General features: G+C 36.9%; 1 protein-coding gene across 10 annotated transcripts in view; it reads left to right on the top strand.

Annotated features, from left to right (window-relative positions):
- Window positions 1–15,284, top strand: part of ZRANB3 (zinc finger RANBP2-type containing 3) — a 362,989-nt gene that overhangs the window by 166,440 nt on the left and 181,265 nt on the right. For all 10 annotated transcript variants that reach the window (XM_079924961.1, XM_079924967.1, XM_079924959.1 and 7 more), the window contains one exon: window positions 14,518–14,689. In XM_079924961.1, the coding sequence (XP_079781087.1) occupies window positions 14,518–14,689 (172 nt within the window). The remainder of the gene's footprint in view (window positions 1–14,517; window positions 14,690–15,284) is intronic.

Here is a 15,284-nt window from a genome sequence, read left to right as displayed (position 1 = left end):
GGTTGCCCTGGGTTGCGGGTCAGAGGGAATGAGGAGTTACTATTTAATGGGCATAGAGTTTTGGTTTTACAAGATGAAAAGAGCTGCGGAGATGACCTGTGGTGATGGTTGTATAGCATTATGTATTTATTTAATACCATTGAACTGTTTACTTAGTAATGGTCAAGATGGTAAATTTTATATTATGTGTATTTACCATAATTTAAAAATTGAAAAAATCAATTAAAAATGGATTGTAAACTAAAATATAAAACCTAAAACTATAAAACTCAAAGAAAATAAAGGAAAAACACATTGTGACCTGGGGTTAGGCAAACTTTTTTTTATATAGGACACAAAAAACATGAACTGTGAAAGATAAAAGTGATGAATTTTACTTCATAAGTATTGAAAAGGTCTCTTCCAAAGATACTGGTAAGAGAATGAATGGACAAGCCACAGAGGAGTAGAAAATATTTGTGGGAATTTCCTGATAGTCCAGTGGTTAGGACTCTGTGCTTCCACTGCAGGGGGCATGGGTTCCATCCCTGGTTGGGGAAGTAAGATCTCACATGCCCCTCAACGTGCCAAAAAAAAAAAAAAGGTACACACACACACACACATACATATTTGTAAAGCACATATTTGATAAAGGAATATATATTCATATATGTCTATAAAATATAAATTTTAAAATATAAAAAGGAATTTATAAAAGAATATATCAAATAATATATCAAAACTCCATTATAAAAGAAAGAGAAAAAATTTTTTAATGGTTGAAAGAGAGGCCTCACCAATAAAATAAGGTGAGGTCAAATAAGCACTTGAAAAGATGCTCAACATCGTTCGTCATTAGAGAAGTGCTAGTTAAAACTACAATAAATACCAGTACACATGCATTAGCACAGGTAAAATTTTTACAGACTGACAATACCAAATGATGGTAATGTATGATGCTGAACAACTGAAATTCACATACATTGGTGATGGGAATGCAAAATGGCATAGGAACTTTGGGAAAAAGTATGCCAATTTCTTATAAAGTTAAGCATACACTTAACATACAACCCAGCGATCCCATTTTGGATATTTAGTCAAGATAAATGAAAACATATGTTCTTTCAAAAATATGTATGCAAATGTTTACAGCAGTTTTATTTATAGTCACTTAAAACTTGAAACAATCCAGATGTCCTTCAACTGGTGAATGTACAAACAAATGATAAAATATCCATGCAGTGGAATATATTACTCACAATAAAAAGGAATGAACTACTAATACACTCAATAACATAGGTGAATTTCAAATGCAGTATGCAAAGTGAAAGAAATCAGATTTAAAAGGCTGCATACTGTATGATTCTATTTATGTACCATTCTGAAACGTGCAAAACTGTAGGAGCAGAAAACAGATCAGTGTTTCCCAGGAGCTGGGAGTAGAAGAAAGGGATTGCTGCAAAAGTACACAAGGGAACTTAACTTCTAAAAAAGAAGTCAGAGGGTAATTTCCAAAGTCCAAAGTTAACTCTGTGTGTGCGCGCGTGTGTGTGTTCATGAACACAGATAAGCATGCATGTTCTTTGCCATAAACTTCCAATTCCATCATCATAAGCTAATATCAAGTGCCTTTGTAGAAATGCCTCTTTTTAATTATACATGGTCAAAAAGACAGATACAAAAAAGTTTATGTTTATTGTTTAGAAAAGGAGAAACGAGTTTTTACTTACTTTGTAAATATGAATGAGAAAATGGCTATATTAATTCCAAAAAAGTTTTAAACGTTCATGTTTCCTAACTTCTTTAGAGACATTTGAAATTTTGTTGTTGTTGTTGTTAATTTTAGGTTGTTAGGAATTACATTTTCTTTATGTTTAAATGTTTAATTATACCCTAAGGCATACTGCTGCTGCTTGGTCTTTAAAAAATATTTTTTTCTTATTCATTTACACCTTTCCTCTTTCATGTATACACCTTCTTTGCCATTGTACTTACAGACTTGTTTTATAATTTTCTTTCCTTCCCATAAAACTAATGAACCTTAAACTTCAGAATCACTCACTTACATAGAGGCCCATTTCAAGGCTCTGGGAAGGACTTCGGCAATTTTCACAATTTTGTGTCCTGTCAAATTTATAGATGTAGGCTACTTTAATCTCAATAGATTGAAAGATCTTTTTTCAGTCCATCATATATATATATATATATATGTATTTTTATATATATGTATGTATATATACACACACAGGTATATATATATTTGTGTGGTGGTGTTGGGTGTCAGCGAGCATTTTCTGGATCAGGCTAAGAGGAAACTCTATTGGGGGTACACTTAGTTTGAGTTTATGTGGTTCTCCGTAATTTCCATTTTTAGGTATTTTTAGGTGATAGCTAGCCATCCCAATGTAGGAATGGCTTCCAGGAACACGCACAGTGAAAGGATAGCAGTTGTACTGCAGTGTGAGCTTGTCCTCTGGCACTCACGCTGGAAGGATATAAGTAATGGAAGACAAGCAAGGTTGAAAGGTACAGAGCCAGAGGATTAATCTGTAAATAATTCCAATTCTTACAGCTCATATATAGCAGAAACTTGATGGAAGTTTTTTCAAATTTGACAATTCCAAAAAATTTTACACAACATGGTAATGATAAGTTATGAACCTGAAAGAAACTTTTAAAAATTATTAATAGAAAATAAAATTTGGTCATCCATGCTTGAGTAAAGTCTGAATTATCCTATTTCTTTAAAGAATATATTACAGAGGCAATCAAAGGGTAAGCAGTGGAAAATGTGGGAAAAGCATTATAGATGTGTGTCCAGTTAACTAATAAAAATGTGTTCTTTTCCTGGATTTGGAAACAAGTGTAGGTGTTTATAAACATTTTTTTAAAAATAAATTTATTTATTTTTATTTTTGGCTGCATTGGGTCTTTGTTGCTGTGCACAGGCTTTCTCTTGTTACGGCGAGTGGGAGCTACTCTTCGTTGTGGTGTGCGGGCTTCTCATTGCAGTGGCTTCTCTTGTCACGGAGCACGGGCTCTAGGCATGCGGGCTTCAATAGTTGTGTCACACGGGCTCAGTTGTTGTGGCTCGCGGGCTCAGTAGTTGTGGCTCGCGGGCTTAGCTGCTCCGCGGCATATGGGATCTTCCCAGACCAGGGCTCGAACCCGTGTCCCCTGCATTGGCAGGTGGATTCTTAACCATTGAGCCACCAGGGAAGCCCCTATAAATTTTTTAAATTGTGAAATTTGTTGTGATTTTTTTCTGAATTGAAATTTTTTAATTACAAAAGCATTATTTGCTTATTATAAACAGGTAGACAAAGTACAGGCATACTTCATTTTATTGTGCTTCTCGGATACTGTATTTTTTCATAAATTGAAGGTTCTGGCAACCCTGCATCTAAGCAAGTGTATCAGCACCATTTTTCCAGTGGTGTTTGCTCACTTCATGTCTCTGTGTCACACTTGGGTAATTCTCATAATATTTCACATGTTTTCATTATTATTATAGTTGTTATGGTGTCTGTGATCAGTAATCTTTGATGTTATTATTGTGAAAATATGACTCACTGAAGCTGAGTATTTTTTAGCAATAAAATATTTTTATTAGGGTATGTACTTTTCTTTTAGACATAATGCTGTTGTGCACTTAAGAGACTACAGTATACTTTTATATACAACTTTTGTATGCAACTTGTATATAACTTTTATATACACTGGGAAACCAAAAACTGTGTGACTCGCTTTATTGTGATATTCACTTTATTGTGGTGGTCTGGAACTGAACCCACAGTATCTCTGAAGTATGCCTCTAAAAACAAAATGGGAGTTAAAAAAAAAGTTTTTATGTCAACCCTTTTAATCCCCACCACCATTACCCCCAAGATTAGCAATGTTATATTTTGCTGCATATTCTTCCAGCGCTGTTTCCATTATTATACAGACATACACATGTACACACACATATACATATACATAATCTTTCGTATCAAACATATTACTCTACAACTTCTGTTTTTCATTTATTGTATACCTTTGACATTTTTCTTACTCCATACATATTAATCAACTGCTTCTTAATGAATAGTTGCTTAATAGTCCATGTTTGGCATGATCTACATTTTATTCAACCATTCCCCCAAAATAGTGGACTTTCACATTTTATGCATTTTAGAAACTAAAGATCAGGAAAGAAATGGCTAAGACCTAAAGTCAGGAATGTTTCCTAGTCCCAGAATCTCCTGCTTTTGTACACCATACTCCCCAACACACACACACACACACACACACACATACACACACACACACACAAATACAAATTTGTTCTTTTTACTTCATTAAAAAAAAGCCTCATAGACCTCTGAAAATTCCTTGGCCTTAGGCACTTAAAAGCTCCCCAGCCCAAGATCTCAAGCAGTCTGACATCAGCGCAGGCACCCTTAGCTCAGAAGATCTGTTGCCCTAGTGGGCTTTGGGGAGGGAATCCTGGAAATGTGCAGGGTAGAAGCTGAAATATGCAACACCCCCTTTTTTAAATTAATAAACTTTATTTTTTAGGAGCAGTTGTAGGTTCTCAGCAAAATTGACTAGAAAGTACAAGGAGTTCCCATATACCCCCTCTTCTCACAATGCACAACCTCCCACACTATTGAAATTCTGCAACACAATGCACATTTGTACTATCATTGAACTCCATTGACACATCATTATCACCCTATGTCCACAGTTTACATTAGGGGTCACTCTTGGTATTAAACATTCTATGGGTTTTGACAAAGGTGCAGTGGCATGTATCCACCTTTGTTAGAATAGTTTCACTGCCCTAAAGATTCTCTGTGTTCCACCTAATCATCTCTCCCTCCCCTGTAAGCCCTAGCAAGCATTTATCTTTTTAGTGTCTCCATAGTGCCTTTTCAAGAATGTTATTTGGTTGGAATCATATAATGTTGCCTTTTCATATTAACTTCTTTCACTTAGTTATATACATTTAAGTTTCTTCCACATTTTTTCATGACTTGATAGTTCTACCATTTTGCATTCCCCCCAGCAATGAATGAGATTTCCTATCGCTCCACATCCTTGTCAGCATTTGGTGTCATCAGTGTTTTGGATTTTAGCCATTCTAATAGATGTATAGTGGTATCTCATTGTTTTAATTTGCAATTCCCTAATTACTTATGATGTTGTAAATCATTTCATATGCTTACTTGAAATCTGTGTATCTTTCTTGGTGAGATGTCTGTTCAGGTCTTTTGCCATTTTTTTAAAAAAAATAACTTTATTTATTTATTTTTGGCTGCGTTGGGTCTTCGTTGCTGTACACAGGCTTTCTCTAGTTGCGGGAGGGGGGCTACTCTTCGTTGTGGTTTGCGGGCTTCTCGTTGCGGAGCATGGGCTCTAGGTGCGCGGACTTCAGTAGTGGCAGCACGTGGGCTCAGTAGTTGCGGTGCACAGGCTCCACGGTGCAGGCTTAGTAGTTGTGGCTCATGGGCTTAGTTGCTCTGCGGCATGTGGAATCTTCCCGGACCAGGGTTTGAACCCGTGTCCCCTGCATTGGCAGGCAGATTCTCAACCACTGTGCCACCAAGGAAGTCCTGCCATTTTAAAATTGAGTTACTTGTTTTCTTATTCTTGGGTTTTAAGAGTTCTTTGCATATTTTAGATAATAGTCCTTCATTAGTGTGTCTTCTGCAAATATTTTTCTCAGTCTGGAGTTTATCTTTCCATTCTCTTCACATTGTCTTTCAAAGAGCAAAAGTTTTAATTTTAATGAAGTCCATCCAGCTTATCAATTATTTCTTTTATACATCATGCCTTTGGTATTGTATCTAAAAAGTCATCACTATACCATGGTCTAGCAACACTATACTACTTCATGAATAGTGCAAGTATCTTATATTAACAAAATAATCCTCATTCTTCCCTCTAGTACCTTGTATCATTGCTGTCACTCATTTCAGTTATACATAAGCATATATAGAGAGAGATAATGGAATACACTGTTGCTATTATTATTTTGAGCAAACTGTGATCTGTTAGATCAATTAAAAATAAGAAAAATAAAAGTTTTTATTTTACTTTCACTCATTCATTCTCCAATTCTCTTGCCTTCTTTATGTAGATCTGATATTCTGACTTACATCATTTTTCTCTTTCTAAAGATCTTCATTTATTTATTTATTTTCTCTTCACAGGGACTTTTATTTTTCTCACTTGGTTCTTTTTTTTTTTTTAACATCTTTATTGGAGTGCAATTGCTTTACAATGGTGTTAGTTTCTGCTTTATAACAAAGTGAATCAGCTATACATATACATATATCCCCATATCTCCTCCCTCTTGTGTCTCCCTCCCACCCTCCCTATCCCACCCCTCCAGGTGGTCACAAAGCACTGAGCTGATCTCCCTGTGCCATGTGGCTGCTTCCCACTAGCTATCTATTTTACATTTGGTAGTGTATATATGTCCATGGCACTGTCTCACTTTTGTCCCAGTGAAGATCTTCATTTAATATTTCTTGCAAAGCAGGTCTTACGAACAAATCCCCTCAATTTTTGTTTGTCTGAGAAAGTCTTTGTTTCACCTTGACTTTTGATGGATAATTTTGCAGGGTACAGAATTCTAGGGTGGTGGGGTTTTCTCTGAACACTTTAAATATTTTACTCTACTCTCTTCTTGCTTTCGTTTCAGAGGAGAAGTTATATATAATTCTTATTTTTGCTCCCATATATGTAAGGTGTTTTATTTTTTTCCCTGACTTCTTTCAGTGTTTTTTCCCTTATTTTTGATTTTCTGAAGTTTGAATGTGGTATGCCTGGGTGTAGTTTTTTGGGTGTTTATCCTGCTTGATATTCTCTGAGCTTTCTGGATTTGTGGTTTGGTATCTGACTTTAACTAGGGGAAATTTTCAGTCATTATTATTTCACTCATAACTTTCATGATTATGAGTCTGGGGCTGACAATTGAGAGAGTATGAGATAATAGGAAGAACTAATTTCCCGTATTTAGTGATGTTTTATGACTATCATCTAATCTCATAAGACTGATAAAGCATGAGAGAATCCTGGTTTAGTATTGTATTTCCAAGCTGAATTTTTAAGAACACTTAAAAACCGTAACAGGGACTTCCCTGGTGGTCCAGTGGGTAAGACTCCATGCTCCCAGTGCAGGGGTCCTGGGTTCAATCCCTGGTCAGGGAACTAGATCCCACATGCATACCGCAACTAAGAGTTTGCATGCAGCAACTAAGAGTCTGCATGCCACAGCTAAGAACTCTGCATGCTGCAACTAAGAAGTCCACATGCTGCTACTAAAAAAGATCCTGGGGACTTCCCTGGTGGTCCAGTGGCAAAGAGTCCACCTGACAATGGAGGGGATGCAGGTTTGATCCCTGGTCAGGGAACTACAATCCCACATGCCATGTGGCAAGTAGGCCCACACAGCACAACTAGAGCCCACGTGCTGCAAACTACAGAGCCCATGTGCTCTGGAACCTGTGCACCACAACTACAGAGGCCACGTGCCCTGGAGCCTGCCTGCCACAGCTAGAGAAGAGAAAACCCACACGCTACAACCAGAGAGAAGCCCACGCACTGCAACAAAGAGCCTGTATGCCACAACTAAGACCCGACACAGCCAAAAATAAATTAAATAAATAATAAATCTTTAAAAAAAAAAAAATCCTGCATACTGCAATGAAGACCTAGTGCAGCCAAAATAAATAAACAAACAAATAAATAAATCTTAAAAATAAAGTAAGAGTTTATGGTATTGGAAGAGGGAAACATCATTGCTCATATTTTTCTTGAAAGTTTTTAAGGAAGGGAATAATATAATTTGCATTTTAGAAACTAAACTTAGGGTTGTGTGGGAGCAATTAGAAGGTAGGAGATGGAGTAATTCATAACTACCAACGTACCTTGGTGTACACCTATCCAGGTAAAGAGAATTTGACTGTATGAGGAGTTCTGTTTAATACCTTTTTTTAGCTTATGAGCTATTTCTTCACATTTTGTTTGTGGTAAGAGTCACTATTCCACCATCTTTGTAGCTGTGTTGTATTGCATGTCATGTTACATTTACCTTCATAATACTTACAGTTTTCTAATTTAAGGCATTTAAGATCTTGTGCATTCATCTTCCTCAAATGTTGTGGGGGTTTTGTTTGTTCGTTTACTTTACTTGGTCTTTATTGCTCCTCATGGGCTTTTATTTATTTACTTTGTGTTAAAGATTGACATGCACAAATATTAAATAACTTTTTTTTCTCAGAACTTAGTCTTACATATATAGTACATAATAGGTGTAAATGACCATAATAAGAGCAGGGAAGTAGTAGTATTGTAGAGCAGTGTTTCTCAACCCTGTTGACCTTAATGCCCACGTTTTGTAATAAATATTGTGTAATGCTCCCCTAATACTGAAACAAAATACATAGATATAATAATCTATGTCTACTGGTAATTTTTTAAAAAACTAATACAACCCAGCATAACACAGGGGAAAAATAAAAATTATGCAAACTAAAATAATATGTATTTTTGAATGTAAATAGATAGGAGCTTTTCCATTTGTAATTTTCTTGTTTCTAGTTGTGGTCTTTTCCACCTAGAGAAGTTCCTTTAGCATTTGTTGCAAAGCTGGTCTGGTCGTGCTAAATTCTCTTAGCTTTTGCTTGTCTATAAATCTTTTGATTTTGTATTTTCTTGATTCATGCCTCTATTCTTTTTCTGAGATGTTGTATCATCTGTACTATCATTACTCTGAATTCTTTTTCAGGTAGATTGACTCTCTCCACTTCACTTAGTTGTTGTTCTGGGGTTTTGTCTTGTTCCTTCATCTGGGACATATTCCTCTCCTCTCTCATTTTGTCTAACTTATTGTGATTGTGGTTTCCGTTCCTCTGGCTGCAGGGCTATAGTTCTTGCTTCTGCTGTCTGCCCCCTCATGAATGAGGCTGTGTAAGAGGCTTTGCAGGCTTCAGCGGGGAGGGACTGGTACCTGCCCACTGGTGGGTGGAGCTGGTTCATGTCCCTCTGGTGGGCAGAGCCTTGTCAGGGGGTGTGTTTATTGGGAAACTGTGTGCTTAGAAGACTTTAAACAGCCTGTCTGCTGAAGGGTGGGGCTGTGTTCCCACCCTGTTGGTTGTTTGGCCTGAGGCGTCCCAGCACTGGAGCCTGCAGACTGTTGGCTGGGGCCAGGTCTTGGTGAGAAAATGGTGGCCTCCAGGAGGGTTCACACCAATGAGTACTTCTCAGAACTACTGCCACCCGTGTCCTTGTCGCTGCAGTGAGCCACAGCTGCTCCCCACCTTCACAGGAGACCTTCCAATACTAGCAAATAAGTCTGGCCCAGTCTCTTATGAGGTCACTGATTTTTTCCCCTGGGTCCTGGTACGCACGAGACCCTGTGTGTGCTCTCCAAGACTGAAGTTTCTGTTTCCCCCAGTCCTGTGGAATTCCTGCAGTCAAACCCCAGTGACCTTCAAAGCCAGATTCTCTGGCTGGGGAGCTTGACGTGGGGCTCAGAACTTTCACTCCTGTAGGAGAATTTCTGTGGTATAATTATGTTCCAGCTTGTGGGTTGCCCACCTGGCATGTATGGGATTTGATTTTATCACAGTTGTGCCCCTCCTATGTCTCATTGTGGCTTCTTCTTTGTCTTTGGATGTGGGCTATCTTTTTGGGTAGGTTCCAATGTTTTTTTGTCAATGGTTGTTCAGCAGTTAGTTGTGATTTTGGTGTTTCTTTAGGAAGAGGTGAGCTCACATCCTTCTACTCCACCATCTTGTCTGTATAATCATTAGATAGGAATGACTACACTGGAAGTCAATTTTAAAAAGAGTGAAATAAGTATATTTATATACTGGATTTTATTGAATCTAAGACAGCCTTGATTATAATATGCACTATTATTTTACATACCATTGAGGGAAGAACTGCTACAATTAAACTAATAGATCTCTGTGAATTTCAGAGATATTAAAGGGGGGAATCTGAATCATAAAATTGATGAAAGTTGATGTCTGTATGGAATCATTATAAACACTTGCTCTACAAACACAAGCTAATATAGCTGTGTGTGTTTGCAAGGCAGCTACTTCAATGTCACTGTTGTCAGTGACATGATTTTCCAAAGTGGCAAACAACTTTGGGTTAGTTTTCTAATAAAGCAAAGTACAATATCCTTTTGCATTAACAGCATTTATGGTTCCTAGAAAATCCATTTTATATTAACACTGTACCAAAAATACTTTGTCCTTACAACCCTGATTCTTGATTCTTACTGCCTTCTCTTAAACATAAAACAGCAGCTTCATGGCTTTAACCCTGCTCTCATCTTTACATTTTTGTTCTGTTTCTGGACTACAGAGGCATTTACCTTGTCTTTATCCCCAAATGTGGATTTTTGTTTTCTCTTTATATTTTACCTATCCTGAGTTTGAAGCAAAGAGGATAAATCAAAGCCTGAACTTACTGACCCTATTTCCTTGGAAGTCTTTTTATTTGAAGTTTAAAAACTATTGCATGTGTCACTTTGATTTTTTAAAAATTCATTAAGAATATAGTTCTAAAATAAAAACCAGCAGCTAAATGCCATAGGCAGCCATCTATACAAAAGTAAGTTTTGAGTGGCTACAATAAAAGTAGATGGTGAATAGCTCCTGTTAGGGAAAGACTGGTCACCATTTTTATTCACAGTGTGCATCATTCTTCCCAACATCAAGTAACAACATGCTCTAAGGTCCCACTTCTAATGTTATTTAACACAACAAGTTAAATAACATTAGGATTTAACTTCTGAAGTAAATGGTAACTTAAGCAAACAAAATTGTAAATAGAAACAAATGAAAAGACAGCCCACAGAATAGGAGAAATTGTTTGTAAATCATACATTTTATACAGGACTTGTATCTAGATATATTAAGAATTCATACAACTCAGTATGACAACCGAATTCAGAAATGGGTAAAGTATTTGAATAGGCATTTCTCCAGCAAAGACATACAAATGGGCAATGAGCACATGAAAAAAAAAATGCTTGACATCATTAGTCATCAGAGAAATAGAAATCGAAACCTCAGTGAGATACCACTTCATTCCCACTAGCATGGCTAAACTCAAAAAGTCACATAACAAGTGTTGATGAAGATGTGGAGAAATTAGAATCCTTGAACACTGCTGGTTGGAATGTAAACTGGTCTAGCTACTTTGGAAAACGGTCTAGCACTTCCTCAAATGATTAAACGTAGAATTGCCATGCAAGCCAGCCATTCAACTCCTAGGTATATACCCAAGAGAAATGAAAGTATATGTCCACAAAAAAACTTGTACATGAATTTTGATAGCAGCATTGTTTATAAAAGCCCAAAGTTGGAAACAGCCCAAATGTCTATCAACAGATAAATGAATAAACAAAATGTGGTATATCCATACAATGGAATATTATTTGCTACAACATGGATGAATCTTGAAAATATTATGCTAAGTAATAGAAGCTAGTCATAAAAGACTATACAGTGCTGTATGATTCCATATATATGAAAATTCAGAATAGGAAAATCTTTAGAGACAGAAAATAGATTAGTGGTTGCTTAGGGCTGGGTAGACAGGACAGCGGTTAAGGGAGGGATAGCTAAAGGATACGAGGTTCCTTCTTTTTCTTTTTTTTCTTAATAAATTTATTTGTTTTATTTATTTACTTTTGGCTGCGTTGGGGCTTCGTTGCTACGTGCAGGATTTCTCTAGTTGCGGCAAGGGGAGGGCTACTCTTCATTGTGGTGTCCAGGCTTCTCATTGCAGTGGCTTCTCGTTGCGGAGCACGGGCTCTATGCCCACGGGCTTCAGTAGTTGTGGCTCACGGGCTCTAGAGTGCAAGCTCAGTAGTTGTGGTGCATGGGCTTAGTTGCTCCGCGGCATGTGGGATCTTCCCGGACCAGGGCTTGAACCCGTGTCCCCTGCATTGGCAGGCGGATTCTTAACCACTGCGCCACCAGGGAAGCCCAAGGTTCCTTCTTGAGATGATAAAAATGTTCTAAAATTTACTGTGATGATGGTAGTTGCACATATCTGTGAGTATACTAGAAAACGTTATTGAATTGTACACTTTAAGTGGGTAAATTGTATGGAATTATGAATTATATCTTCATAAAGCTGTTTTTAAGAAAGAATAGGATATTCCAAAAAGTATGTATAATTTACATCAAATTTAAGGGGAAGAGACCAGGTCTTTACAGGTGGCATCTCTTAGCCCTCCCTCCCCTTCTCATTTGCCTTTTGCACCCCAAACTTGAGTCTGGGGGCTCAGAAGCCAACACTCTTTAAAGTCAATACCACCTCAAGGGGTCTGACTCCAGCTAAAAGAGAAGTGAGGATTAGGGAGGGTGGATGAAAGGATTTCTCTAAACCATCATTTACACCAAGCATAGGGCTTGCAATCAACCAGTGACAAAGCACCCAGGAGGCAACTGGCTACAAAAGCTTCTCTCAATAGAGTGCTTTCTCCTGGAGGGGTGAAGAAACCTCATTGTTACAGGCCTGGTACTGGTAGTGTGTGGCATCTGAAATTAGATTGCTCCGACTTCAAAACAGACCTGTGCATGTGGTGCTCAACTATTTTGTGCTCTGCAGGAGGCAAGTGAGGCCTATGTGGTTAGCCTGTGTGACAACACCTGTGTGCTTTCTATACCAAAGTGGAATAATTGTGCCAAAAGACCTTCGCTTAGCATGTTGTACACTTGCCCAATGACTTGCAAAGGTGGAGAATGTGCTTAAGAATTCATTTTAATGGCAACAAAAAAAGACCCAACATCTTTTTCTCATTTTCTGTAGTCCTAAACATTAGATTTTTTTTCCTGTTCAGTTTATTTTTCCAGTTTTATTAAGATATAATTGACAAAAATTAGATTTTTTTTCTTTTTTTTTTTTACCGTGAGGTCAAAATGTACTTAAGTATCTTGATTGTGAATGGAAAAATGGTGACAGAATCGGTTATTGGCAAGTATTTTTCCATTTTCATTAGTGTATAAAGTTTTAATATAAATATGGAGACATAAAGCATTAAAAAGTCAAAATATTTCAATAAACAATACATTTCTTATTGATGACAACTAAGTGGTGTCTGTCATTTTATCATACAGTAGTTCCATCCATTCACTATACTTTTCTAATCAATTCTACATGCAAATACATGATTTTAATGTTTTTGGTACTATTCCTGTATGTTTGCTATCAAAATACATTAAACTAAAAAAAAAAACAATGTCAGCCAAGTTCCAGGTTTCTCAAAATGACACTGTTTGCATTATATACCACCAAATCCCACTAAAATGAATAGTTATTTAATTTTTAATATTAGTAATTATAATACAACCTAACAGGAATTTTTCCTTTGTTAATTATTCTCTAGTAGCTATTTTTAGTAGTATTGGCCCCTGGAAGATGATTGGGAATTTTGTGGATTTGTGTGGGGTTGTCACAGTGATTCAGGGATGCCATTAGGCCAGCTGTCCTGATGCCTAAGTTCAATAGGTCCGCTCGATTTAATACCTACCCCAGTGCTTGGTGCTTCCAACTCCTGGTCTTCTCAGAGATCTAGAGGATAAGTTCCCTATTGCAAACATTTTAAGTTGTAGCTTACTTTCTTTTGTCGGGTCAGCTACCGCTTGTCTGTCTGACTTAAACGTTTGTTGAAATCACTTATCCTCTGATGTTTTCTCTCCCATCTCTCTTTCATAGGGCATTTGTACCTTTTTTTTTTCCTTTGCTGTCAATCCAGTGGTTCAAAGGAAGAAGAGATCACCAAGTGATCTATCTGCTGTGCTTAACAGTTCAATGGGAGATAATATTGCCTCCTAGAATTTGTAGAAATCATTTTAGTTGGTTTTGGTTGTTATGTATACTGGCTGGTGTACTTGCAGTTAGTGCTTATTTAGGGCTAGATCTGCTAAACACACTGCCACGTGTGAGGTCATCCAAAATGCCAGTGGTATTCATAGTTATCTGTTCATCCCACCCTTTTATTAACTCAGTATAAACACTATGTTTAAACACTAACATTTACTACAGCTGAGAGTAATGTGTAATCTTATTCATTACTATTTCTAAAGTTGAGCTTTTTGAAACTAATTTGCATTCAAAAATAAAAGTAAAGGGACTTCCCTGGCAGTCCAGTGGTTAAGACTTCGCCTTCCAATGCAGAGGGAGCTGGTTCGATCCCTGGTCAGGGAGCTAAGATCCCACATGCCTCGTGGCCAAAAACACCAAAACATAAAAACAGAAGCAATATTGTAACAATGGTCAGGGAGCTAAGATCCCACATGCCTCGTGGCCAAAAACACCAAAACATAAAAACAGAAGCAATATTGTAACAAACTCAATAAAGACTTTAAAAATGGTCCACATCAAAAAAAAAAATCTTAAAAAAAAAAAGAAATAAACAGCGTCATGGCTCCTTATTAAAAAGAAGAACATACTGGATAAATTGTTTTCTTACTCTAAAGTTCAGCTTTGCTACATGTGTTTTCTTTATATTAACAGATATTTTGGTAAAAGACCTCAGTGGGATTGCAGAGGGGCCTCAAATCTTAATGAACTTCATCAGCTATTAAGTGACATAATGATTAGAAGATTAAAGGCTGAAGTTTTAACCCAGCTGCCCCCTAAAATCAGACAGCGTATTCCATTTGATCTTCCAGCAGCGGCAGCCAAGGTGAGAACCCGTGTTTGATTGAGAGTCTTATTTGAAATGATTTTAAATTATACTGTGAAAGATAGCACATATTTCATTTTTCACAGAAGGAGAAGTCCACTTTCTTAAAATAGGTTTAATTAATAGAGCCATATGAATTGGCTTTGTATCATTTCAAGAAGAGAGCAGGAAGAATTTAAATTTAGTCATCAAATAATGTGAAAAGATTTAGTATCTTAGTCATTTAAAAATATATTTCTGCTAAATAGAGAAAAAAAGCACTTCAACTGCAACATAGACTTAGTATTAAGAATTTTAAGGGAGACGCAAGAGGGAAGAGGTATGGGGACATATGTATATGTATAACTGATTTACTTTGTTATAAAGCAGAAACTAACACACCAATGTAAAGCAATTATACTCCAATAAAGATGTTAAAAAAAGAATTCTAAGTATATGTAGGGTGTGAAGCCCAATAATTATCAAGGAAAGTTCTTTTTCTTGCTGTAGGATTTTTTTTTTTTTTAAAGTACGAGTAGCTGTCTTCTAGGATAATTTGGATCCAGCCCTCTGTTCTTGAAATCCTGAAGCTCTGTGATCATGTTGTAAGATGTAA

Source organism: Stenella coeruleoalba, assembly GCF_951394435.1.
Source record: "Stenella coeruleoalba genome assembly, chromosome: 6".
In the NCBI taxonomy this organism is placed as follows: Eukaryota; Metazoa; Chordata; class Mammalia; order Artiodactyla; family Delphinidae; genus Stenella; species Stenella coeruleoalba.
Note: the sequence above shows the minus strand (reverse complement) of the source record. Positions and strands in the feature narration are given on the sequence as shown.